This window comes from Miniopterus schreibersii (assembly GCF_964146895.1).
Source record: "Miniopterus schreibersii genome assembly, chromosome: 8".
NCBI classification, from domain to species: Eukaryota; Metazoa; Chordata; class Mammalia; order Chiroptera; family Miniopteridae; genus Miniopterus; species Miniopterus schreibersii.
The window spans coordinates 49097244-49124172 of NC_138109.1; the positions used below are offsets into that span (position 1 = coordinate 49097244).

General features: G+C 39.8%; 2 protein-coding genes across 8 annotated transcripts in view; both read left to right on the forward strand.

Annotated features, from left to right (window-relative positions):
* The window catches only part of MIGA1 (mitoguardin 1), a gene marked incomplete at its 5' end in the record, with an annotated part of 60126 nt that extends 47326 nt beyond the window's left edge, over positions 1–12800 (forward strand). For both annotated transcript variants that reach the window (XM_081144222.1, XM_081144221.1), the window contains 5 exons: positions 848–946; positions 3159–3293; positions 4594–4647; positions 7428–7544; positions 9186–12800. In XM_081144222.1, coding sequence (XP_081000348.1) covers positions 848–946; positions 3159–3293; positions 4594–4647; positions 7428–7544; positions 9186–9404 — 624 coding nt within the window. In that variant the 3' untranslated portion in view covers positions 9405–12800. The remainder of the gene's footprint in view (positions 1–847; positions 947–3158; positions 3294–4593; positions 4648–7427; positions 7545–9185) is intronic.
* Positions 12801–16602: 3802 nt separating this feature from the next.
* Positions 16603–26929, forward strand: part of NEXN (nexilin F-actin binding protein) — a 37890-nt gene continuing 27563 nt past the window's right edge. For 2 of the 6 annotated variants that reach the window (XM_081144142.1, XM_081144145.1), the window contains exon 1: positions 17275–17652. The gene's annotated coding sequence lies outside the window, so the exon portion shown is untranslated. Of the gene's footprint in view, positions 16622–16874; positions 16933–17274; positions 17653–26929 lie in introns of those variants that run through there. The other 4 variants (XM_081144144.1, XM_081144143.1, XM_081144146.1 and 1 more) reach the window with 4 other exon arrangements.

The following is a 26929-nucleotide window of genomic DNA, read 5'->3' on the forward strand; positions in this document are numbered from 1 at the left end:
ACAATCACCACTATTATTATTTCTAATACCTCTTCTCTTACTTCCTTTAATCCTGTTCAGTAAGAAGGCTCCAGGGAATAGTACAAATCTCAGAAATCTGGAAATACAAATTGAGCTGCCTTCTTACTCTTACCCATCTTCATGGGACTGAATGAGGCAGAAGCAATAAAAATAATTTAATTAAGACTATAAGAGCCACTTTTTTATGTACACGGTGTGTCCAGATAAGGAAAACCAAAATAAAACAGGCTTTCCTTGAGCCATTTGAACACCTGGTTTTCAGACCCAATCTATTTGAATCTCAACCCTATCATTTGAATAATAAAAGTATATATGGTATACTATTTCAGAGGGTTCTTATGATTAAATAAATGATAAATGGGAAAGCAAATTTTTTACAAAGTGCAAAATAAATAAAAGGTGCTATTTACTTGCAATTCCCAATGTTAATTTTATGTTGCTTTCTTGGCCTTCCCATGGCAGATAAACCCAGTGGTTTGAACAAGAGTCCTTCCTAAAGGAGTAGAACTGCATTAAAAGCATCAGATGGTATCTCCTGCAACTAAGTTTTCATCTTAAGGACTTACCTAAATAAGCATATGTATTTGAGTAGTAGGCACTTTGCTTATGACATTTTACAATGTTCTTAGTCTGGGCTTCTTCAAAATGTTGGAACAACAGAATATTAAACCAAATGAATATGGCATACCTTGAAAGTGTATTTTAACTCAGTGATCTAATCAAATGAAGATCTAGCAAATGAACTTGAAGAATAACTCATGTACTTTGCAGGCTTGAGCCTTGTCATGAGGTTGAGTTTAGGATTAAAGTGTATTTTCTTCTGCAGAATCCAAAGAAGTTTGAAGACGTTTTTGATGAAATGATCTGTTTTTTAGAGCAGACCGATCACTGGGATAGTACTGAAATGGAACTTGCTGCTAAAGGAGTAAGTTTGAATTTTTTTGCAATATATTATTCCCCTTAGATATTTACACATAATATTTGCATAATTTGAGGCCACTATTTTTTTGTCATTGTAATGACAGTAAAACCAATTGTGTGGTGGTGGTTATGACAGTCATGAACAATAGCAACCACAGGCTTTATACATTGGGGCAACTGTTGAGAAGAATTGTTTTTTAAAAAGCCTTTCTCTTTCCTCCCTCCTTCCCTTCCTTCTTTCTTTCCCTCCTTCTGAAAGTCAGGAGTAGACCCCAGCAGGGCAGTAATGGCCTATGCAGAGATGGTTTCCGAGAGGCAGCTCACTGGGGCCAGGATTTTGGCTGTATATACAGAATCAGACAAACAAATGTATTGAGAATAATTGGAGCCAGGCTTCTTGCTTTTGGAGAGGGAGGTATAGAAAAGCTAGGATGGAATTTGGAGCTTTCAGGGTGAATTCACAGTATATAATAGATATAGATAGCTATAGAAATAAATATAATAACTTACATGTACATAAACATACATGTACTCTGCGGCTCTGTTCACTGAGGGGGTCTGGGAGCAGCAACGCCTCAAAAGAAATGACTCCTCAAGGGCACACAGATCTTGGCTTCTAAGCACCAGTCTCCACTGAAAGGAAGCAGGACCCTGGAAAAATGGCTGATTTCAGCACTGGAATAGGGAGAGTACATAATGAGCCTGGAACATTTTGTTTAACAGAAGCTTAAAGAATGAGTTTGCAAGGGGCTAAAAGGCTTTCTAGGCAGAGAAAACAGTAGTTCCAAGACACAGAGGCATAAGGTTTCCTTCTCCAGTGTTGCCTCAGTGTTCTCCATTGTGCATTCAGCTGTGCAGGCCAGAAACCTGGGACTCTTCCTTCGCACCTCCCTGGTCCTCACCTACTTTATCGTATTCCTCTCTTAAGTTTGTCAATTTAACTTCTAAATATCTTTCAATTTCTTCAGCTTTTCTCTATTCCTGCCAGCCCCACTCTAGTCTGAGTAACTATTGTCTTTCCCTGGAGTACCTCAGAGTCTTCACATTCCCTGATTCCCTGCCTACTCTTCCACTCCCGGCATTCACTCTCAGTCCTTTCCAATGCACTCTCCACATTGCTGCCAAACGGTCTTTATTATTATTATTTTTAATATTTATATTTTAAATATATATCTTTATTGATTTCGAAGAGAGGAAGGGAGAGAGAGAAACATCAGTGATGAGAGAGTCATTGATCGGCTGCCTCCTGCTCATCCCATACTGGGGATCGAGCCTGCAACCTGGGCATGTGCCCTGACCAGGAATCGAATCACTATCTCCTGGATCATAGCTCAATGCTCAACCACTGAGCCATGCCGGCTGGGCACTGCCAAACAGTCTTTAAAAAAAAAATACAAATCTGATCATCCACCTCCCTTTCACCACTACCTCCCTAAACTACTGTGAAGATAAAACCCCAAATCATCAACATGGGTCATAAACTCTGCAGGAACTGTCCCCTCCTTGTCCTGCCTCTGTGCTCTCTGCTGTAGGGAGCTACAGCACACTTGCCACGGTTTTCTTTGACACAGCATCACTGTGTTCCTTCTTACCTTAAAGTCCTTGACAAGGTACTTCCTGTACCTGGATGCCTCCCTGAAGAAAGCCGTCTGTGACATCCAGTCTAGAGTTCCACCAGAAGCTCTCATAGTACCATGTACTTTTTCCTTTACTGTGCTTATCAGTTTGTAACTATATTTGTGGGATTAATTGTTGCTGTCTGTTTTCCCCACTAAACTAAGCGTCTGGTTTGCTTACCCTAGAAGTCTGAGCACCTGGTACAGCGTGTAGGACAATACAGTATGCATGAATGAACGAAAGAGCAAGAGGCTCATGGTGTTGTGGGGAAGACAAACAGATACACTAGTAACTCAATGACAGGGCAGAACGAGCTTTGTGGATACCATAATAAAAGCACAAACAAAGGACTCCTAGCATAGAGTGAAGGGAAAGATTAATTTCACCTGATGGGACCTAGGAAGGAACAGCTATCACATGAATTGTCATTTCTGGGGTTGAGTTGTTTTCATATTTGTCTCTCCTCTCTTTTTGTTAGACATACAATAATCTGATTCAACTAAACACACCAAATTATTATAAAGTATGGAGCCTTGGCTCAGACTTTATTTTAGCTCTATGTAATAATAATTTCTGTTTTAACTCATAATTTAATGCAGGTGAAAAATCTAAATTTTTATGATGTTGTTCTGGATTTTATATTAATGGATTCCTTTGAAGATTTAGAAAACCCACCCGCGTCCATACAGAATGTAGTAAATAATCGCTGGCTAAACTCATCCTTCAAAGAAACTGTAAGTGGTGGTTTATCTTTCTTAACCATGTAAATTTAATGAAAAATGGTCAGAACTGGGAAGATTAATAAGATTTACATGTATATCTCCTATAGAATAAGTAGTGTGGACACTGAGTTCATCCTTTGAATTTGGGATCAGATGTGGTGAATATATAACGTCTTCAGATGAAATTTCCTTTCTGGCTTTTCTATCAGTTCTTGCCTTGACCTGAAATATTCATTATCTCTTTAGATCTAAAAGCAAAAACAAGAAAAACTACATCAGGCTTCAGGCTAGTTCAGGCCTAACAAAGAATTGTCTGTAACTGAAATGGCTCTGTGACTAAACTGAAATAGAGCAGTTACAGTCAAAAGACAATATATATATTTTTAGAGAAAAATATAGGGATTCATGTTCCTAAATACTATAAAAAATTAGGAGAGAAAAAAAATAAATATGTGCCCCCCCCCAAAAAAAACACACAACCAGGTTTAATTATATTCTATTCTTTGAATGATTTTAGTTTCTGTTGTGTTTTGTACTCAAATCTGTATTTGACATTGTTTTCTGTTGGGCTCTAAGTATGTAGATAGGATAGAATACATTTGAATGCCTTTAAAAAAATGTTCCAATGGGCTATTTCGCAATTGTTTTGCAAATTCCTGATACTGAATTTTAAAACAGTTTTAATAAATCCACTTTTCCTTCAAAGTATGTTTTAACCATAAAAGGTATATGTTATCTCCATTTCCATAACTACTTTGGTAAATTGACCTTGGTCAAAGTTGAGACATGCCAGAGTAGGGTCAGATTTCTTCAGGATCCACTTGGGTGTTTTGTCCCTATCGTTATGGTTGTATTTTTTAGTTCTTTATTTGAATAAAACTGTTGGCTTTACCCACAATTATTTCCAGCAGTACTGTTCCTGAAAAAAACAGTACTTTGTCTTCATTGTTATGTATAAAACATTTATTGTATCTGTGCATCTGTGTATACATATTTTCACTCTTTTCCCACAGGAGCAGAATTTAAGAACTCTGAGAGTTGAATTATAATTGCCAAGGTCATTGGTACCAGAGTTCAGCCTTTTTTTCTTTGGAGACTTTGTATTTATTTAATTCTAAAATTTATAAAAACAAAACGCTTTTTCATTAATATTTACAAATAATAGAAGGAACTGCTTCTTAGTAGTAGTTAATGTTTTGAACATTTTTGACCCATCAACTTTGAATTTCTAATAAAAATTGCTTTTTTCTAAATGGAAAGTTTATATAGTTATAAATTTAAGTCTTGTTTTTTCTCCTCTGCATATATTTAGGCTGTGACTTCAAGTTGTTGGTCGGTGCTGAAACAGAAAAGGCAGCAGATGAAGGTAAACTATCTTGGACTTCTTTGTTAAGTCATTCGAGGCTCCTGTCAAAGAAAATCTGAGGGTGTTCTCAAGTGGGAATGGCAGGTCATAAGGACTGTCCCTAAAGCCAGATGAGTGACTTATTGGTACATGGTTGGCTTCTCCTTTTTTGAATTCTTTCTCCCTCTTTCTTAATTTTCTGTGGAGTTCAGTATAGCAACAAGTATTGAGGCCTGCATGGGATTTCTACTAAGTGGGAGAAGGGTTAGGATTAGAAACAGCTCTGATACAGTTTTTGTTTTGTTGCTTAATGATGTTTTAAGATTTTAAAAAGTTGTTTAATATAGTGGTTTCCACTTTATGTAATCCAACTGGGAAATAATGGTTTGATTCTAATAGTTGTTTTATTCAAAGAGGCTCCATGAAAAAAGTCTCAAAGTTTATATCCTGCCTGCATGTTGTACACCCTTCAGCCCATCTCACCCACTGCATACTGCTCTCACCATTCACTACTGTGGTGAACGGCGTGGACTCTGGAGTGAGACTGCCTGGTTTCAAATGCCATTTACTAGCCATGACTTCTAGTAAGGTGCTTAACTTCTTTGTGCCTTAGTTTCCTCATCACTCAAAAAGAGTATAGTATCTACCACATGGGGTTTTTGAGGAGTAAACGTATAGTGCTCAGAACAGTATTTGGCATAGTGCATTTTGCAAGTGTTGGTCATTATTATTTGCATACTGACCAGTAGTATTTTATCATATCCATATTTCTCAGTCTGACCCTCATAACTTTGGGATGGTATTGCCAAGTGCAGTGTTTCCGAAGTTCAGTTCCCATAGCATCTTCAGAAGGTGCTTATTAAAAATAATTCTGGAGACCATATATTTGAGTAATTCTTATTTAAGGTGATTCCAGAGATCCAGTGTTTTAAACAAGTTCCGTAAATGATGATTATAAACTATAATGTTTGAGAACCACTGGTTTAGGGCTAGGGAACAGACTTGTAGACTGGGTTTGATTCTCACACAGCCAGAATGATGATGGGCAAGTTACTCTCAGCCGATATCTAGTTTCACTGTTTGCAAAATGACAAATCCCATAGGATATTATTTAACTGGGGTCATTCAGAAAGTTATTAATAAACTTTGTTTCCTAAATCACAACTGTATGATGCCTACTTCATAGGGTTGATGTAAGGATGAAATGAGATAGTGTCAACAAGCTTAATTTAAACATAAAATTAAGAATAAATATTAAAGCCCGGCTGGTGTGGCTCAGCAGTTGAGCATCGACCTAGGATTCAGGAGATTGAGGTTCAATTCCCGGTTAGGGCACATGCCTGAGTTGTGGGCTCAATCCCCAGTCGGGGGTGTGCAGGAGGCAGCTGATCATTGACAACTCCGTCATCACTGATGTTTCTATCTCTCTCTCTCCCTGTCCCTTCCTCTCTCTGAAATCAATGGAGACATATTTAAAAAATAAATACATAAGTAAAATCCATAAGGAATTTATTTTGTTAAAGAAGAACAAATATTAAAAAGTTTAATAAGTGGCAGTTTCCATAATTATTATCATTAGATCTAACTTTATTTTTTCTTAGCATGAATCTTGTGCCTTAGTCTTCTTTCTGTATCCACAGAAACCTATATAACTCACTTCTTGGAGAACTATTTCCTGTGCCTGGAATGCCATACTCTGTTCTCTGTACTTAAATACATCTTACCTGCTGTTGAGTTCAGCTCAACAATTATTCCTTGGTGAAGCATTTCTTTTCTACTTCAGCCCATGCTAACTTCTTACCTGTCTGGATGCCTAATACAGTTAGAGTCTGTATAGGGTTTAGAATTTCAGTTTATGCAGAACATCTTTTATACTAGAGTAGTAACTTCAGTGCATTCCTCATAACTTGCAGGCCTTTGCTAGCTAGCTCTGTGTGATTTAGGACAGGTTATTTAATCCCTCTGAAGTATCACTTTTTACATATTAAAATGTTGACATGACCTACTTTTTCAGGAACATTTTATTAAATAGAACCTAGCACATTATCTGGAATATAATGAGTACTCATTAAATGGTAATTGCTGCTATAGTTCTTAAATTGAGGTTTAGAAGGTGTCTTAGAGCCTGTAAAATAGAAAGTAACCCCTCCAGGAGACAGAATCTTAAGGCATAGTTATCCCCGGTGGATGCTGTGTGACAGATCCCATAGGATCTTATTTAACCAGGGACATTCAGAAAGTTATTAATAAACTTAGAGTTTCCTAAATCACAACTCTATGTTTTACTGTTTCACAAGAAGAGGCAATTAAATGCTTCAATATCTGGTTCCTTTACTAAAAGTTAGGATTCTAGTGAGCACAAATTTGTACTTAATCATTTAAAGTTTGTTTTAGTCTTTTTCAGATAACCTAATTAAGTAATTGAGTAGAATTTTTTAATAGCTGAAACCATGGCGGTCTCATTAATCCTAAAAATTATACTGCTAAGGAACACCATGCCATTCTTGTTTTTACTCGGTTACAACACTGATATGATTGCTTTTTTATGAAGTGAAAATGCCTTTAAGAAATACTGTTTCTCAGCATATTTGAAACTGTTGGCTCAGTTATAAAATCTACAGAAAACATTCTGTGACTAAAAATTACTTGTAAGTTTATTAGTTTTCTTATGAGGCTGGCTCATTAGTGACCCTTGCTTTTCCCTCAAAAGAGCTGGTCATGTGATGGATAGCAATTTAAGTTTCTAAAGAGAAAGATTCAAAACGGTAAAAATAACTCGATTCACCTTTACTTCCCAACAGATCCCAGATGGATTTTTTGCCCATTTCTATGCCATTTGTGAGCACATCAGCCCTGTCCTAGCCTGGGGCTTTTTGGGTCCTAGAAATTCTCTCTATGATTTATGTTGCTTCTTTAAGGTATGTCCAATCATTGAACCATTTTTTCCCTCTAAATAAAAAATCTGATAAGATATATTCTGTTTTGTTTTTTGTGTTTGTAGAAGAAAGAATGTTATTTAAAGGTAAAGTTATAAAAGTCACCTACATTCAGTGTTTAAATGCCCGTAGATCAGTATTATACAGATACGGTACTTCATCCTGGAGTAGATACAAGTCCATCGCCTTGTCGGTTCCCTCTGTGATGGATGCATGTTCTTGGACGGAGTTACAGTGTTACAGTCAAATTGCTGAAGGCAGTTTGTTCCTCATGCCTGGATGCTTCTGAAATCTAGAAAATAAATAATACATGTCTTTATTGCTCATGTGGCAATTTAGAAAGAAGTTTTGGTTCAAGGTAACATGAATAATAAAATCCCAGTTGTGAGAAATAGCATGAGAGTTTAAAGTCATACCCCAACGTCAGCAGTTTAAGTTTGCCAAAACACAAGTTATACAGCTCACTGCAGAAGTTTCTGCTTGGCACAGTGCCAAGATAAGCCTCACGATTTTAATAGCCTTCAGTTTAGGCTGAGTTTCAAGGAGCAAATAAAAAAGTAAATATAACCAAGTATGAAGTGGAAAGTTTTTGATGGTTGAAAGTGTAGATGTTTCACTATACCCTTCATTAAAAAAATAAAATTATGTTTACATGCTGTTAATGTAGCACTTATGTAAATGGTTTAGGAAATGTTTATTTTACTATCATTTAAAACTCATTATTTTTTGACTAGTTTACTTGACCTCGCCAGTGTAAGTTAAGGTTTGTGTTTAGTGGGGAAAATTGGGACTGGAATTAAGTCTGTCACTAGTGAGCAGTCTGATTCTGGGCAAATCATGCGTTTCCCTCCTCTTCATGATAAAATGAGGGGGTTTGACAGGTTGATCGCCGTTGACCCTTCCAGTTACAGCATCCAGTGAGTCTAAGAGGCGTGCCTTCTTAGTACTTTACTTCTTAACATTTGATTTCTATAGGATAGAAATTAAATATTCCCGTTTTTTACTCTTTGGAATTACTTTTATTTTCATGATGGCACAACAGCCCGAGGCTTAAGACTTAGTAGTACACAACTTGCTTAAAATGAGTTTCAGCATAAGTATTAACTTACTGCAGTGAAATATTCTTTACTCTTCCACTGGTTTGAGACCCGAAATTATTTTTATTTTACATGTGTCCTAAGCTTTTTATGTACAGAAAGATATACAAAGTTGTAATTATTGGAAATAGTTTGCTGTTCTCTCTTAAAGTAGTACCAGTGCAGTGCAGTGCTCATAGGTAACATTGAAAACTTCAGTTATTGGACAAGGACTGGTAATAGCCCCTAGCCTTTATGCAGTGCTTTTGGTTTATAGACATTTTCTATAGACTTTTATCATAACATCAGCCCTGAGTAGTAAAATATGACAAGAACTATTGCCTCTTACTTTACAAAAAAAGAAAATGAGACCCCAAAGAGGTTTAATCACTTGTTCAATGCCCCTTTTCCAATGAGATATGAAACTAGCACTGGAACTCAGGCCTTCTGACTCCTAATTCAATGCATGTTACAACATTAGTAACTATTTAGATTTAATATAATTTTTGTCTAATATGTGTCAATTTATTTTGTGTTTATTTTCCAGAATCAGGTTCTTTTCTTTCTCAAAGACATTTTTGACTTCGAGAAAGTACGCTATTCCAGTATAGAGACTTTGGCCGAAGACCTCATGCAGTTACTTATTGGCCGCACTGAACTTCTAATGGCCTACCTTGGAGCCGATGCGCTGAGGCATACAAGTAGTTGTATAAGTAATCATGGTCACGTTATGTCCAGTAGCCTGGTGGAAGCCAAAGTGCAATAAGTACCACCAAATCAGACAATTTGAGTGTGCTATGAAATATTTTAAGATAACTATTGATTCTGTAACATATATTACACAGAATTGGTGGATATGGACTCAGGGAGGGAAAGAAATCTAGTCAAGAGTGAGTGACTGTACTGTACTTACACACAAGTTCTGTCATTGAACCCCCGTGTAGTGTATCCAAAGCAGCTTTTCACAGTCTTTAGGTAATAATTTATCTCATGAACCGTTGCATATTTTACAGAGCATATTTTGCTTGAATTGATGCCGGTACTTGGGAGTTGATTGATATGTCGTCTTGAAGTTGTCTGAAATGTCCAGTATCATTCTCAAAAGCTCTGTTTTTATGCTTTGCACCTTGAAATCACACACTTTAGCTAAGAGCTGTGTGGCCTATACATACAAGAATATATTACTCCTAGTGTTCACAAACTTGTTTGCCTGAAAATGTATTTTCAGTTGTAAGGTTGTTCCTTTGTTTAATCAAGTTTAGACAGTAGTGGTGTTTACTATGTACTGCTTACACTATTGCTTGTGCATTTGCTTATGTATTTGAATCAAAGAAATTGTAATGGCTGACTATCATTATAAAACATTTAAATGAATTGACACTGAGAAATTTATGTTACAAGTTTATATTAGATTTTCTGCAGTTTCCAAAATATATTAATGTTGGTCCTATAGGTTACAATAGACTAAAAACATTTCTTTTATCCTTTTATAGATTAGAGCATTTTTCTCTTAAATGAATATTGTTAAAAATATAGCATTTATTAACTATGACAGGCAATTAAAATGTTTCCTGTGCAGTGTCGAGACTATCTCCCAACATCTGAAGTTATTAATCTTGATACAGTAAAGTCATTTCTCCTTTCTCCTTCTGTAAAACTGGCTTTTAGTTCTTCTAAAATGTGCACGGAGAACTTAGCACATTTTGTCATATTATTTCCACATTTTAAAAATATACATACTTTGAACCTTAGTGAGGTTTTAAAAAAGGCCCCCCCTCCCCGTGGATATAGAACAAAATATTTTAATGGTATGGAAGTATATTTCATGTCCTTTATGATAAATGTATGAACAAATGGGTTGTTCATATAAATAAGATTCTTTAGAGTATATTAGATACTTTTAGAGTTGTATTAATTTTGTGTCTAAATCACATACCACTTATTTGGAGTGGCTGACTTAGTATCAGTGGATTAGATTTGCTAATTTTGCTTTTAAAGTGGGCTTTATTTGTTTTGGGAGTGAGTTACCCAGAAGGATTTAAATATATTTTTTTAGAATGCATTTTTAGATTAAAGTGCCTAGTTTCTGATTAATGAATAGAAAATGAAAAGTGGGGGGATGGGGAGTATAAACTTTTAAGGTTTTAAATTTATGTATGTGCCATGTTTAGGTAACAGTAGTTACAAAATATGAGATCCAGCATCTTCATTCTGTTTGCATGTACTGTGTTCCATAATGTACAGGTTATAACATTAAACAATACAAAATATTGCTCTCATAATTTTTGAGTATATATCTCTTTGACTTTTCTTACATATATTTGTAATTTAAGAATTGGCTATTTATAATTCTTATTATTGAGGCAGGAGTATCAGTAGAAGTATCAAAGCTAAACATTCCATTATGTAATGTTTTATTTTTAAACTTATATCTTGTATTTTTATCTTGTTGAGGTACCACTAGCCTGGAATGATTCACACACGTACACACATAGGTGCACGCACACATTCTCATTAGCATGTAGGCTAGGCAGTTACTGCTTATATTAAGTTTCCTGTTTTGGGGGCTGAATGTTTTAAGCTGTGGTTTTATAAACAAAGCTATAAGTAAACTTGATTACTCTTTTATTTGAGGAAGATATTGTCTGAAATCTATTTTGAAGAATTGCACTATTTAATAATGCTGCTACTACGTAAGGTAACTGAGGAATTTATTTCATCAGGTAATATGAATGGCTTTCCAGAAGGTTTTTTTCTCTCTCTCTCTTCTATATTTCACCTTTAACAAAAAGTTGCCCATATTCAAGAGATTGGTTTGTCTAATTAAGGGCTTGAGTTTGATTAGTGTTTGGTCAGTTCAGTAGCTACTACTTGAGTACGATGCTTTCTTTGTGGCCTTTAACAAAAGAGTCAAGAGCGACCAAACAGAATTTCAGGGTAATAAGTATAGGGGAAAAACCTGTATTGTAAGAGAAGAAACTTGACCTTTTAAAAGAAACATCTCAAAGATGTTTTTGACCACAGAAGAGTACTTAAGACATAATGTACCAATTTCAGTTTGCCTTGACATTGGGTTAAAGAGTTAAAGTAATATTTTTAAAAATGAAGATGACTTAAACTAGTTTGAAACCTTTTAGGATGAATCCTGTGGTAGTGTTATCAGAAAATTGCCACTGCCACATGAGCCCTACTACCCACTACCCCATGTAAATTATAAGAGGACCTTGAATTTTCCTAAGAAAATGAATTCTTTTCCCTTCTCTTTTCTGGAAGAAAAATGATGTGTTCAGGTGACTTATACTTTTTTTTTTATATTTTGGTTTCTACATTTTTGTTAAACTAAAAGGCTGGTTATTTTTTCTCTAAGACTTACAATATGTTTATTAAATGTCAAAATGAGATCTTTTTAGAAAGAAGATGTTTTTCATACTGTTATAGTCAGCTACAAAGAACTTTCTCTCGTAAAGTAATATTCTTTATTTGCACCCATTTACTATGATTAGAATAATTTGTTGAATTAACTGACTTGATAAAAAAAACACTTACAAACTTTTTCTTGCCTTAAGATGTAACATTTTCTACTTAAATGCTTACCGAAGGAATGATTATTTGCATTATAAAAGAAAACTATCTTTCCTTTAAACAAATGAAATAGGAATGCCAAAGTAACATTTAATATACTTCTCTGTGATCTTTCATAATTGGAAATTTTAAATTATGTTCATAACACAATTTGCTTTTATTGTAATATGAACACATTAGGAAATTATTTGGATTATACATTTCAAAGTGATTATATGAGTTAGGCTGAATTCAAATTATTGGTTATTTGCTTGGATTAATCAAATTTAGAAATTTCTCTGTATGTGAGATGTAGGAATTTGTATAATCTGTGATTAACAGAAATAAGGGTATCTTTTTTTTGTTCCTAATGATTGTGTTATTGTTTTGCTTAGTTTGAGAACAACCTTGTATTAGCTTTACTTGGCTAATATCAGTAAATGTGTCTATTTGCTAAATGTAAGGACTGCAGTGACTAATTTATGTAGAAGTGAAACACTACAGTAGCAGAAAAAAATAGCACTGGATCTTTAGCCAAAATAAGCACTATAACGTGGATGTATTTCTACTATTGCCAAATAAAAAATGATGGTATATCTTGCCGGTGTATTGAATATTTTATACAATGCTTATATATTTACAAGGTCACACTTCAGTTTCCATAAGACCTCACATATACAGGCATAGAGAACACAGACGACAGTAGAAACATTGAAGTCAAGTGTAAAAGTTTTCTTTATGGACTAACTGGGAGAAAAGACAGTTTTATAATGAATAAAGTCAAAGTACTTGGCATTTTAATTAATAATTCAAAGTATTTCGATTAATAATGCCATCCAACACAGTATAAATTTATCCTATTGATGATGTTACATGCGTCCGTCCCTACTCAGACTTCTCCCTTTCCCAGCACATCTTGGTTAGTATTCAGACATGTTTAGTCAAGGGGAGGGAATACAATGTTTCTCTCTCTCATAGGTGTTTCTCTCTTTCTCCCTCTCCCTTCCTCTCTCTAAAATCAGTAAAAAACATATTTTTAAAAAGAGGTTTATTTTAGGATAATTAAATATGTACAGTATAGATAAATGCATATAGTTATATTTTTTAAACTATTACAGTAAACAAACTGAAGTATATAATAAGGAAACCATACAAATATTAGTGGAATCTCTTCCTAGCTAGGACATAGGGCTGGAGATAGAACAAGATGCCAGATCAGAATCGCAATCTCATCTTCTGGGCGTTTGTTTTGTTTTTTGTGATCTGCCATACTCTGTTGTTTCATGCCATCCTCTTTGATTCCATGACATGAACTTAATATTTTGCACTTTAAACATCTCTCTCTGTATGTTTAAAATACTTCTCTACAAGCATCTCAGTGTCCTATTGTTATACTATTTGTAGGGCTTTGCTGGAAATCTTTCTGAACTCACTTGGTTTATCCACTGTCGTTCTTACTGTTCTTATGCCGCTTTTGACTTCTATTTTTTACGCAGTGTTTCTTCCTATACCCTGTATTCTGTAATACTTTACCCTGCCACTTCTGCTTTAATCTCTTTCTCTCCTTATGCTACTGATGTCTTTGATCAGGCTGCACAGCTCTTTTGCTGAGGTTCTTTTTTTTTTTTTTCTACACCCAAACAGTGAAAACCCTTAGGTATCCTTCATCATTTGAGCAGGAAAGGACTTGATTTCAGTACATAAAAAAAAAAGCAAACTTTTCTTCTATGTATGACACTTTTTATTTTTTACTTGAAAGCCACAGCAAAGCAACTGGTACATCAAAAACCACCTCAGTGTTTTGCTTTGAACTGTCTCATGTGTGTCGCAAAGCCTTTCACAATGGACGTTTATATTTAGGAAATTCTAGAACTTTTATAATTTGCTGTATTTGAAATAATACTTGACTCTAGAGAAGCACTCTGACATTTGAAAGCACTTGAAGTATATGACTTTCACAACTTTGCTAATTATTTTACTCAGTAACATTTTCTGAGATAATAGGCCCAGGGACTCTAAAGAGGACTGAGTGCTTAATGTGATAGAAGATGGATAATTTTAAAAATAGGTTAAAGCAGGTGTGTTCGTCATCTATTGCTGCATAACAAGTTATCCCCAAATTTAGCAGCTTGAAACAAACCATCTCACAGTTTCTGAGGGTTGTGAATCCAGAAATGGCTGGGTTTGGTGGTTCTAACTTAGAGTCTCTCCTGAGATTGAAATTATTTGAAAATTTGACTAGGGCTGAAGGATTTGTTTCCAAGATGTGCTCACTCCAGTGGCTGTTGTCAGGGAGATTTAGGTCCTTGCCACGTGAGCTTCTTAACAGAGCTGCCTAAGTATCTGTAAAATACGACGGCCGGGTTTTCCCCAGAGTGAATAACCCAAGAGATATTCAGGCAAAAGACAGTATATTTTATAGCGTAGACTTGGAAGGGACATACCGTCACTCGTGCCATATTCTATTAGTCACACAGACCAGCCCTGACAGGGTGAGAGGAGATTACACAAGGGTGTTAATACCAGGAGGCAAGGTCATCTTGGTGGCTGGATACCACAGCAAGGAATCATAATAAATTATACACAGTGTAGACATTTTAATTTTAAAGGAATAACTGCGCATTCTTTCGCTAATCTTTTGAGGTAGGGTCAAGGTCTTTACTTGGACTATGGATCCACTTGGTATTCTGAGATATATCTGCTGCACAAACTGCATCTGTAAATCATCATCTGGAATTTCCAGTTTCCCTTTTAAAGTAGAAAAATTTTGCTCGAAAGCAATGAGTGCCGATTCCCCCTTGATTTTAATAATTTTGTACCCACTCTAACTCTCTTTGCTTTTATATTTCTTTTTCTAATGTTTACTTGATATAATTTCAATAACATGCAACTGATAGATATAATCAAGTTTGAGAACAAAACCGATGGATTCATGATAAGTATGTAAGGGATGTTTATGCAAATTGGCAGATCTTGGATTTCTAATAATGTCCTCAAACTTAGCATGTTCAAAACAGCTCCTTACCACACCTGCCTCAGTCTCCTCCTCCCGACCTTTCTTATCCCAGGAAATGACAGCCTTATCCTTCCAGATCCTCAGGCCGAAATCTTCTTTTCCACACACCTCATATTCAACGTTACCAAAACCCTACCAGTTCTACTTTTAAAGAAATGAACCAAGGGGGCGGGGAAATGTGCCTAGTGTTTCTCAGCTATCTTCACAGCTATCGCCTTGTTCCAAACCCCCATTACCTGTCCTCCTAGTTTGGAAGTCTCCTAATTGGTCTCCCCGCTTCATTTAGTGTATTTGCAGCGCATCAGCCAGAGTGAGCATGTTAAAAATGCCAGATCATGTCACTGCTTTGTTCGAAATCTACCAATGGCCACCCATCTTACTCAGCAAAAAGGCACGAAACGGGTCCTGGGCAGTCTGCCTCGGGCCCGCTGCACGTTCTGTGGCCTCTGCCTGCTCAGCCCCAGGCACAGTCTACCTTCTCTTCCTGGAGCAAGGCAGACAGGTCCTCCTCGCGGCCTCAGTGCCTCCCCGGGACTGCCCTGCTCCCAGGTACCTCCGGATACGTACAAAGCTCACTGCCTCAACGCTTTTCCTCACGGGAGACTTTCCCTAGGGCTCTCTCTGAAAGCAGAAAACCCACCCTCCTGTTCCCTGCGTTCCCTGCTTCCCCGCTCCGGTCTTGTCCATGTCGCGTGTCATTCAGCACTACAGAGCTCGTTTATTTGCTTACTGTCTGCCCTCCACCAGGATGTATGCTCCACGAGGGCATGGCTTTGTCCTGTCAGTACTGTATCCTCAGTATCTAGAATTGAGTATTTGTTGAATGAATGATGAACTGTCGGGAGAAGAAGCGGGCCTTGCATGTTGTGGGTAGCTGTCAGTTTTCTAGTTAGAAAGGAGAGCTTTCTTTAATCCAGTGAATCTGTTGAGAGGGTATCAGTTACGAGAGCTCCTAATCCTTTAAATCATAAAAATAAATGTGTAATTATAAATGGATAAGTATAGGGAGGAAAAGGGTGGAATGAGTTTATAACACAGCAGACTGATGCACGCTGGGGTGAAAGGAAGGCCTCTCTGAGAAAGCAACATTTGAGAAGATAGCAAAAGTTTATGTTGAGTTAGGTAGGGAAAGGGGGGGGGGGAGAGGATTTCACGCAGCGGGAACAGCCTGTGCAAAGGTCCTGAGCCAGAATGACCATGTAAAGTTCCATGAACTGAAGGTCAAGGTGGATGGTACTGAGGGGCGCAAGGAAGAGCGAGATCACCCAGACCACCTCTCACCATCTACCTTAGAGTGAGCTTAAATAGCTGTTTTGATTACCGATCAAGAAGGAATGGCTTACGCAGAAGAATTTTCATTCTGAGTAAATAGTGAATGGATTTGGGGTGGAGCAGAGAAGTTATAGGTAAGAGCAGAAGGTTTTTCCAACATCCCTGAAAATACAGCCTGAGCTCTATTGTGCGCTCAGGGCTAGAAGTTGGCAGCGGTGGTCCCTGGTTCATCTGCCTGGATGCTTGTTCGATTTTTAAATTGCTTTGTTTTTGTTTCTGTTCATTTTCTGCATGCGGCGAAGCACTGACGGTCTCTCCCGCCGGAGTAACGCCCTCTCTGGGGGAGCTGCTCAGGTTTCCAGACGGGCCGCCTGGTGGGTGTAACTGGCCGGCGGTGGTCGGGCTGAGCAGCTCGGTGGGCGCTTAGGTTCCCGGGTGCCTTTGGGTAGGTTTGGAAAGACTAGAGATGCTTTGCGTTAAATTAGAGAAAGGTGGAAGGTTATGTAATTATTATTTCCCTTCATCCCCCCCCCCCCCCCTTCTTCCACTGGCGTTAAAGACCAGAGCCCAGAAAAGGGGAGCAACGGTCGGACGGAGCGGCCCTGGGCTCCCGGCAACAAAAGGGAAGTCTGCGCGGTCAGGCGACGCCCAGGGGCCCGGCCGGGAGCGCGGCGGAGAGAAGGGGCCCGGGGCGGGGGCCAGCTCAGCCCACTGATCAGTTCCTCTCCAGTGTCCCCCTTTTCCCACGGGAGGCGGCTCCCCTCCGCGGTCCCTGGGAGTTGGAGGCAGGCTCAAGGTGAAGGGGTCAGGTTAGGGGCCCAGCGCCCGGCGGGTCCTGGCGGAAAGTTGGGCGCCGCCGCCCCCTCGCCCGCCGGGCTCCCGGGCTCCCCACCCTCTCCGGGCGACACTGCGGAGGGGGCGGCGCGGGGGCCTGGCCTGTGCTGTGGAACAGCTGCAGCCGGCGCTGGGCCCGCCTGGAATGCGGGAACGGCTGCGCACCGGGACTTTTATGGAAACTTGCTGCTGGAGGCGGCGGCCACAGCCAGGGGGCTCCGCGCGGCACGAGCGGAGCGGCGGCGCCCAGAGCCCGGCCCGCACCCGGCGCAGGACGCGCACAGCCCCTCCGCGCGCCACGAGGCTCCCGCTCGCCACGGGCTCCAGCGGGGTGAGAGGCGCGGGGCGCGGGGCGGGGGCGGCGGGTCCCCGGCGGGGCGGGGGCGGGGGCGGGCGCTGCGGGGGGATGCTGCCCGCTCCCGGCGCCCCGGCTCCGGGCCCGAGCGCGCCGAGTCCCCTCCAGCTGCGGCTACGCGCAGGTCCGCGGCCTCGGCCGCGCGGAGCGGGGTCAGCCCCGCCGTCTCTCCGCGTCGCCCGGCCTCGGGCTCCGGCGGCGATTTCCTTGCCCCTCTGCCCCGCTCAGCTCCGCTTGCACCCCGTTGGTTGAGTTTCGGGTGCTTTCCCTACTCCCGCAGGGCAAGAGCCCTCCGTGGGCGGAGCGGGCGCCGCTCCCGTGCCCGCCCGTGGGGTCCAGGCCGCTCCCCGTGCCCGCCCGTGGGGTCCAGGCCGCTCCCCGTGCCCGCCCGTGGGGTCCAGGCAGGTAAAGCCCGTCGGCGTCGCCACCACGCGCCCCGGGCGCGCTCGGGTCCCCACCGCCGCCAGCTGCGCGTGTCATTTTCAGGGGAGCTGGTCGCTCCCAGTCCCCGAGGAGCTGGGGGGTGAAGGGTGATTCAAGCCGCTCGTTTGCGGGTGCCGTCGAGGTGGGACGCGGGGGCTGCGCACGTCCGGCTGGAAGTTGGAGCGAGACCGCGCGGCCGCCCCTGGAAGGCTCCTTGTCTGCGTCTTTTGAAAACGCCGAGCCAGCCGGGCTGTGCAGACGGTGCAACGCTCTACAGATGCTAAAAATACAGTAGGATCGGCACTTGTAGAGAAAGTAACAAGTTGAGAGGCGACTTGAGGGTTGCAGTGGCTTCGAGACCTTTATATTTATTAAGGGTCCGTAACGTGGACAAAGGGGGGGGGCGGGGAGAGAAACGGGAGCCGGGTAAAAATAGCGCGGGCCGCGTCCCAGCCGGCGCCCGTCCCGGCCGAGGCAGGTAGGGGCGCGGGGGGGGGCCCGGGAGACGCGCCCGAGCGCCGGGGGCTGCGCTCCCCAGGGAGCCCGCGGCCGGGGGTCGCCGCGCAGCGGGGGGCGGGCGGCGCGTTCCGATTAGTGTTCACACCCTGTCGGTCAGCTGCTGAGCGAACCCCCCCCCGCCTTTCACAGGCTAAATTGCTTCCCCCCCCCAAAAAAAAACAACAGCAGCAGCCCTCAGAGTACACGTAAGCCTCTGAAATTCTTTTGAGTTTTGAGGTCTGGTGAGGTGGGAAAATGCATCATTAATCAAATTTAGGGACAGGGGTTTTTTTGGGGAAGTGTATTTAATATAAATGAACTTTGATTATTTAATGTAATTAGTTGAGATTCCTCCTCACAGGCATTAAGCCTCTATTTTTGAAGGTGTTTTATATTTTGACTGGAATAATTTAAAGAAAAAATGTGTGTAATTCTATAAGGTACCTGCAGCAACTCCCTCCAAGAGCCCTAAGCGAAAACCACAAAAAATTTGTTTAAATCCAGTTTCCCTCAATACAGCATTGATGTCGTTCAGTTTTAATAGAAGATTCACCCTTTCAAATCCATTTAAAACTGGAATGTGGTGGATAGCAATTTTTCCTGCTCACCTTACCGTGGAATCTGCTATTTTTGAAAATCTCATATGTAAGACTGATCCTTGTCAAAATGTATGTCATCTTGAGATGACTATATTTAGTATCAACAAAGGAATGCATTATCTAGGTTTTTGAACAGTAATTTCTCCCTGAAATTACACTTTAAGTATTTAGGTTAGGGTTCCATTTTTGAACAAAATAAAAACTGAAAAAAAAAATATATATATATATATATACACACACACACACACACACACATACACACACACACACACACACATATATGAGAGATTACTTGGCTATTTATTCCTTAGGACCTGACTGGCTGGGAATTACTTCATTTAGAAAAAAACAAATATGTAGTGTTACCTTTGAAACACAGTAAAGGCAAATAGAAGTATTGTTTAAATAAAAATACATACCTGAAAGAAAGAAAGCAATACAATAAATGTAGAAAAATATGTAATGGATGGGTGATGTCTAAAAGTTTTTACAGAAGAGAGGACTCAGTACATTTTATAACATGTAGGCCATACACACAAAAACTAAAACATAACATCACGGTAGTCTGTAATTTAGAGGAAAAATGACCTACAACATTCTTAACAATTTCACATATTTCTGTTCTTAGTCAATGTGTGATCTACATCACCTTCGTAGTTTCTTTCATGTTGTCTTTCTTCTGGTTTTATAATTGCAAAATTACAATTATATACACTTGGAATTGTTGTATTTGCTTTTTCTATTTAAATATGCAGGCCATAATTTTGCTTGACTTACGGTAGTATAATATCTACAGTCTAGGATGGATGGACCTTTACCCGGAAATCCAACTTACTTAAGTTTTAGTCAGATTTATTTTTATTATAAAGTGAATACAGCCCGGCCCAGTGTGGCTCAGCGGTTGAGCATCGACCTAGAATCCAGGAGATCGAAGTTCGGTTCCCAGTCAGGGCACATGCCCGGGTTTCGGGCTCCATCGCTAGTCAGGGGTGTGCGGGAGGCAGCCGATCGATGACTCTCTCATCATTGATGTTTCTCTCTCTCCCTCCCTCTCCCTTCCTCTCTCTGAAATCAATAAAGATATATTTAAAATAAAAAAATTAAAGTGAATACAACCATACTATATTTATGGTTAAAAATTACAGAGTATGGAAAAGGGAGTGTCAAACTCTGACACACCACCTGTTATATTTTGTTATATTTCCCTATGAGTACGATTTTTTTCTTGCGTTGCCCTATGTGAAAGCATGTGATTCCGTGTCTTCCATCTCTTAAGTGTTCAATAGCAGGCTCTTCTCCTTTCCCCTGTTTTTCCTTCATGTGATCTCTTCCTTTTTGCTCTCCGATTAAAAGACAGACAGATTGGGGCTCCCTCGGTCAGGTTTTAAGGTTGCTGAAATTTGACTTCCACCGTCTTCTCTGGGCCTCTTTCCTGGCCTTTTCTCCCCTTTGACCCTGCCTCCCTGTTTCTGGCCAAAATAGGCCTCTCTGTTGTGTCCATTTCCTGTTTACTTAGATCAGGGGCCACAAATTGGCAGCCCAAAAGCCACTTTCAGCCACAGACATGCTTAAAATTTGGTACATTTTATATTAAAATGTGGATTCCCCGCCTCTCTTGAGAAATTAGAAGTCGCTGGCAAAACAGGGTTTACATTTCTGCACAGCAACAAACCCTGGAGCTAAGCAGTGGCTCTGGAGCAGACAGGGCGCACACTCCTTTCCACACAGACCTCACCATTCCCTGTTGTTTTACATCTAGTCATCACGCATTTACATTACCTGTCAATTACACTACATCACATTAACTTACTCGACCCTAGACACTTGAGTACAAAGTCCCTGGTCTAAGCGTTAGGGCAAGTCTGAAGTCATGATACGACAGCAAGTGTGCTGGACGTGGCGCTGGGAACCTGGACTTTACATGCAGATATATTTAGGTTAGCCCTCCTCTTAAACAGTGTGATTATAGGAATGGGAAGAAGTTAACATCGGTTGACACTAATTGCTAGTGCCAGTTTGAGTTGGAAGGGACCATGTATTGCTAACTAAAACAAAATATTTTAACTGGTGGGATTTTAGGAAGCACGGAGGAGATATTTCTGGGCAAGACCCCCAGAGGTTTGCCGTAAAGAGGAGTCAGCTACGATTCTGCCTCCCCACCCCCCCATTCCCAGCTCTGCCCGTCACTGAAAGGCCCGCTTCACGTGCAGAGAGGGTGAGAGTGTCCTCCACAGATTACCGCGTCCACTTGCTTGGGAGGCCAACTTCCTGAAGCCCCAACTTTCTGGTTTTTCTTGATATCTAGTTTAATGTATATTCACTCCATTTTGTTTTATTTTCTAGTATTTCATTCGTTCCTTCATCTATTCTCATCGTAGGCCCTCCTATTGGAGGTATCAATCATAAGTTTTATTTGGGTTGATTTTGGGTCAGACAGTTGTCCTGTTATTTCTTTGTCATCCATCCACTTGTTCAGTTATGAATTGAGTTGGTACTGTGTCCTAGCTGTTTGTGTGAGACACTAAGGATAAAGAACAGAGTAGAGCACAGTTTTGACCTTTCCGGGGCTCATAGTATGGTGAATGCTCTTTGAAAAATGTCACATACAGTCATATGAATGCAAAGCATTATATATTAATACAGGAGGACACTATCAAGGCAAGTTGAAGAAAATAAGAGTCTTGGTTATGCGTAAAGAATTGTGTATAGGTAAAGAAAAAATATCTCACTATGTCATACAAGTAAAATAGGATCTAATTGCATATTTTTGAATTGTGATGAGGCTTATGACAGGTTTTATAATATTATTTTTAAAGTGTAAGGTTAGACCTTCATTAAATGTAATAAAGTTATATTTAAGTTTATATTTCTTGTACAAGTGAAAAATGATAAAAATTTAGGCTTGCATTTTATGAAGCTCAAAACAATGTTGTTGTTTGTTCCAAAGACTGTAAAGAGGTAGATTTTAATAGTTGCTTGTAGTGAAAAGTGTTCTGTCTAAAACCTTCTTAAAAGTTGAGACAAAAAAATATAATTGATGTAGATTTAAAGCTGTTGCTCTCCTGACAATTCTGTTCTTGAGAAAGTAGATAATACATTATTGGCACAGTGAAACAGTTATTGTAAATGACAGCTACGATTTAAAATTATTTTCTTGATTCCTGCATTATTTGCTCTTGAAATATTTGAATTGCATATCTAAAAGTCAAGGAAAATTAATTGAATTTAGACAATTTAGAGGTCAAACATAGGTTCAATGAAATTCTATAACAGGAGCATTAGCATGCATATTTTAACATAGATCTCTTGTACTTAATATTACATTCTACTGTGGGACTTACATATTGACTCACAACTTGAACTTCATACTTTAATATTCAACTGGGAAATTATTTTATAACAGACCAAAAGTATATTCTATTTTTGAAACATTTTATCAGGCCATTAAGTCATTTTCAAAAACTTTTTAAAGCCTGTCTCACTAATTGCTATGCCAGTTCATATCAATTAGTATAACCATTGGAGATATATATATATACACATATATATATATAAAATTTTTTTTATATGTCTTTGTTGATTTCAGAGAGGGGAGAGGGAGAAAGATAGAAACATCAAGTATATAAAGATGGAGCCCACAACCCGGACATGTGTCCTGACTGGGATTGAACTGCGATCTCCTGGATCCTAGGTCGATGCTCAACCGCTGAGCCACACCCAGCCAGGCTGTATATATAATCTTACAATCCTTTGTATTTCTTTGGTGTCATTTGTTACTTCTCTTTCATTTCTGATTTTATTTATTTAGGTTCTTTCTCTTTGTTTCTTGATGAGTCTCGCTAGAGGTTCATCAATCTTGTTTATCTTTTCAAAGAACCAGCTCTTGGGTTTCATTGATCTTTTGTATTGTTTTTTTAGTCTCTATATCATTTATTTCTGCTCTGATCTTTATTATTTCCTTCCTTCCACTCATTCTGGGCTTTTCTTGTTGTTCTCTTTCTAATTCTTTTAGTTGTAGGGTTAGATTGTTTGAGGTTTTTTCTTGTTTCCTGAGTTAGGCCTGTAATGCCATGAACTTCCCTCTTAGGACTGCCTTCACTATGTCTCATAGATTTTGGGTTGTTGTGTTCTCATTTTCATTTGTTTCAAGTTATTTTTTTTATTTCCTTGATCTCATTGTTAACCCATTCATTGTTTAGTAGCATGTTATTTGGCCTCCATATCTTTGTGCTATTTTCAGTTTTTTTCTTGTGATTGATTTCTAGTTTCATACCATATGGTCAGAGAAGATGCTTGATCTTCTATTTACAATTATATATTGTGTGAGGCCATATTTTCTTTATATACTTCAGTTAAAACAACATATCACAATAGTTTTAGTGTAGAAGCAGACATGAGAATGCACCTGTCTTTTATTAAGCCAGATATTAAAGAGATGAACAAAAATGTTACCCTCTCTTTTATTCAGTATAGATACTCCAGATCTTTTCTCTAATGTTTGGTAGCTTTAAAAAAAAATTCTTTACATTTTATTTATTTATGTAATTTAATTTTATTAATGACTTCATCAATTGAGAACTTACCAATTTTCTTTGAGTGGTTACTTTAAAGTCTTCCCAAGAGAAAATAAATGGCAAGAAATATGGGCCTTGATTCTGGGCATAATTCTGAGGAGGTAGGAGGAAATATTGCCAAGTGCCTAGGATGTGGTGGGTCAGCTGGAATGGTATTTAAAGCATCGTGCAGTACTTGTGTGTTATGCTGAGGTAGGTGTTGCACAAAATAAAAGGAACAGACTTTGTATTGTTTAAGACAATGGAAAACACTGATAATTGTGAAACTTGGTGATGGGCATATAGGGGTTCATTACATTAGCCTCTCTAATTTTGTATATGTCTGAAATTTTCATAATAAAATGTTAAACAAAGAAAATAGATCAGACTGATGATATGCCTGGGATGTTTAACAATACAAAAAAGTTTTAAGTTTATGCCAGATATATCTAGAAGCCTAAGTATATTTAGATGTCAGAGACTGAAGGAGAAAAAATAGCCATGCTTAAGTCAAAGTGGATAAAAACCACCATAATTATAGTTAGTTTGGAAAAAGACGTCATTGGTGAAGAAGTGGCTTAAGAACTATCTTGGAGGTGGAAAGAGGTTAGTGAATGTGTTTTTCCATGTGAGAGGCTGAAGGTATGGGAGGAGACGGGAAGCCAGGGAGTCGGAGGGAACATGCAGGAGGCCTAACGAGCCCCGATGGGTTTTAATTCGGATCCATGACGCACCGCGCAGTCAGTACCCTCAGGCCTGCAGTGTGGACTAGCATTAAGGAGCACCGAGAGGCAGAGAGGGCAGTGGCCGACTAGATAGCCTAGCGGGCTGGGCGAAGGCCGAAAGAATTGATAAACTGTTTACCCTGTAATAAGAAATTAAAAGAATCATGGCTAAAAGTTACTCTGGAACTTTTTAAACCTCATTTTACTAATAATATGTTCTTAAAAATCATTACTCTGATAATATTTATCAGTTAAGAACTTCAAAGAAACTGCATTAAAACAGCTTCCCTCCAGCCACCAGGGTGGCTTCTCCTCATCACACTTGGGTTCTGGTACCTGTTGAAAAGGTTGCTTAATTCAAACATGTTCATCGGGATTCTGAAGACGAGAAAACGGCTCAGAGGGAATACTTTGAACTTTATGGCTTCTCATTTTGAAGTTATTAATCAAAATAGTAATGACACGAATGAGTATGTATATGAGTATTTTTGGCAAGCGTAGTTACATGAAATTGGATAAAGTGGCAAATACCACGTAAGCTTATGGACTAGTAAGTTAAATGTTTACTAACATATGTCAAAAGCACGAAAGTGAGAAGGGATGATATAAGGAGGCAAAGATTGAATATTTGGAATTTGATAATGTTTCCAAAAGATCAGCTTAAAAATCTTCTGTAAATGTCCGACAGCAGATTTAAAAATAGAATGCAGACAGTTTATTAAAGGAATAAAAGTTGAGTCAAAGGATTGGGATCTTTTATTAGATTTCTCAGTTTTGGTAATTACTACATGGATATTGAAACTCTTTCCATGATGGCTTTTGGGGTTTGTTTTAAAGTATAATTTATTATTTAACTGGCATTGAGCTAGCACTGGAAAGAAACCAATCCCCTGTAATCTGGGAAGGGAGCATGAAGTCGACCAGATGTCTAGATGAAAGTCTGGGTGGAAGAAAGAGAAGTGCAGAATGTGGGCTGAGAATGGAAGTCATTGATCTCAGGCACCTCACTGGAAGGTTGGGGTTTGGGGTGTGCTGCCTTCCAGTTCTGGAGCAGGTGTGGTTGATGTTAGAACCCTGCCTGCGCTCACAGAGAGCAAAGCAGCCTGGAACACTCCAAATTGTATCCCAAGGCTTTTGTTGAAAGTTGGTTTTTTAAAATTGATTTCAGAGAGAGGAAGGAAAAGGGAGAGAGAGAGAAACATCAGTGATCAGAGAGAATCATCGATCGGCTGCCTCCTGCCCGCCCCTTACTAGGGATCGAGCCCGAAACCCAGGCGTGTGCCCTGACTGGGAATCGAGCCATGACCTCCTGGTTCATGGGTCGATGCTCAGCCGCTGAGCCACGCCGGCTGGGTGTGTTGAAAGTTTTTGCCAAGAGACTGTTAACGTGAGACTAGGGATAGCATCTGTATTTCTCGATGCCTGCCAGAGTGCCTGGCACGTAGCTGATACTTAACAAACATTTGTGTAGTGAGTGGTATATCCTGTTCATGTCATATTCCTGTATAGTGATAATGATAGCCCTACATTGTGTCCAGACACTCCTTAACCATTTATAAAGTGTTTCACCTTGAAGCTGGCAGGGCTTACTCATTAATTATGATATATGTCTTCTATATGCCAGGCACATGCTAAGTGCTGTGGAGACAATGGGGTACAAAATATGGTCTCTGCTCTCAGAGAGCTCACATTGTGGTGAGGGAGGTGTCCTTGCCATACGCTGGGGCAGATGCTACAGTCCGGGTAAGCACTGTAGAGACACGCAGGAGAAGCTCCTAACCCAGTCGTGGAAAGTCAAAGAAGGCTTCCCGGAGAGGAGTGACCATTTATCTAAGAACGAAGGATGAGCAGGGGTGAGCTGAGGGGTTAAGGGACCGGGCAGAACAGTAGGCCCGGGAGCCAGCTGTGCCAAGGCTCCAGGTGGTGGAATGGGAGGGTCGCAGGGAGGGAGCTGAGGCCAACGAGGCCCTGCAGACTACGAAGGGGTGTTGGGTCACTGAAGAGAAAGTGTGGAGTGGGGAGTAAAGAGCAAAGACAGAAACCCTGGTAAGAAGCGGAGAGGCAAAGAGGCCCTGAGAGGAGACCGGGAAGGAGGGTCAGAGCCAGGAAAGCCCAGGGAGAATGGGGCCGAGCGGTGGAGGGGTGACCGAGAGGGTCAGATGTGGCGGCGAAGTTCGGAAGGAGGGCACTGTCCGTATAATCTGGCAGTGTAATGAGAAAATCACCAGTGTGCCTATTTTACACGTTAATGAAGTTCACAGAAGTTACCTGGCTTGTCAAAGACGGTACATCAAATAAACGACCAATTTATTAGAAACTCTAATCCAGATGTTCTGGCTGTAACTCCGCTGCTTCCGTCACCACCGTCTTCTTAATGTGCTTGAAGAATCAACCATTAATGGAGAGATTATTATTAGGCTACATGTATAATTCTAAATATTTTGCTATAAAAGTA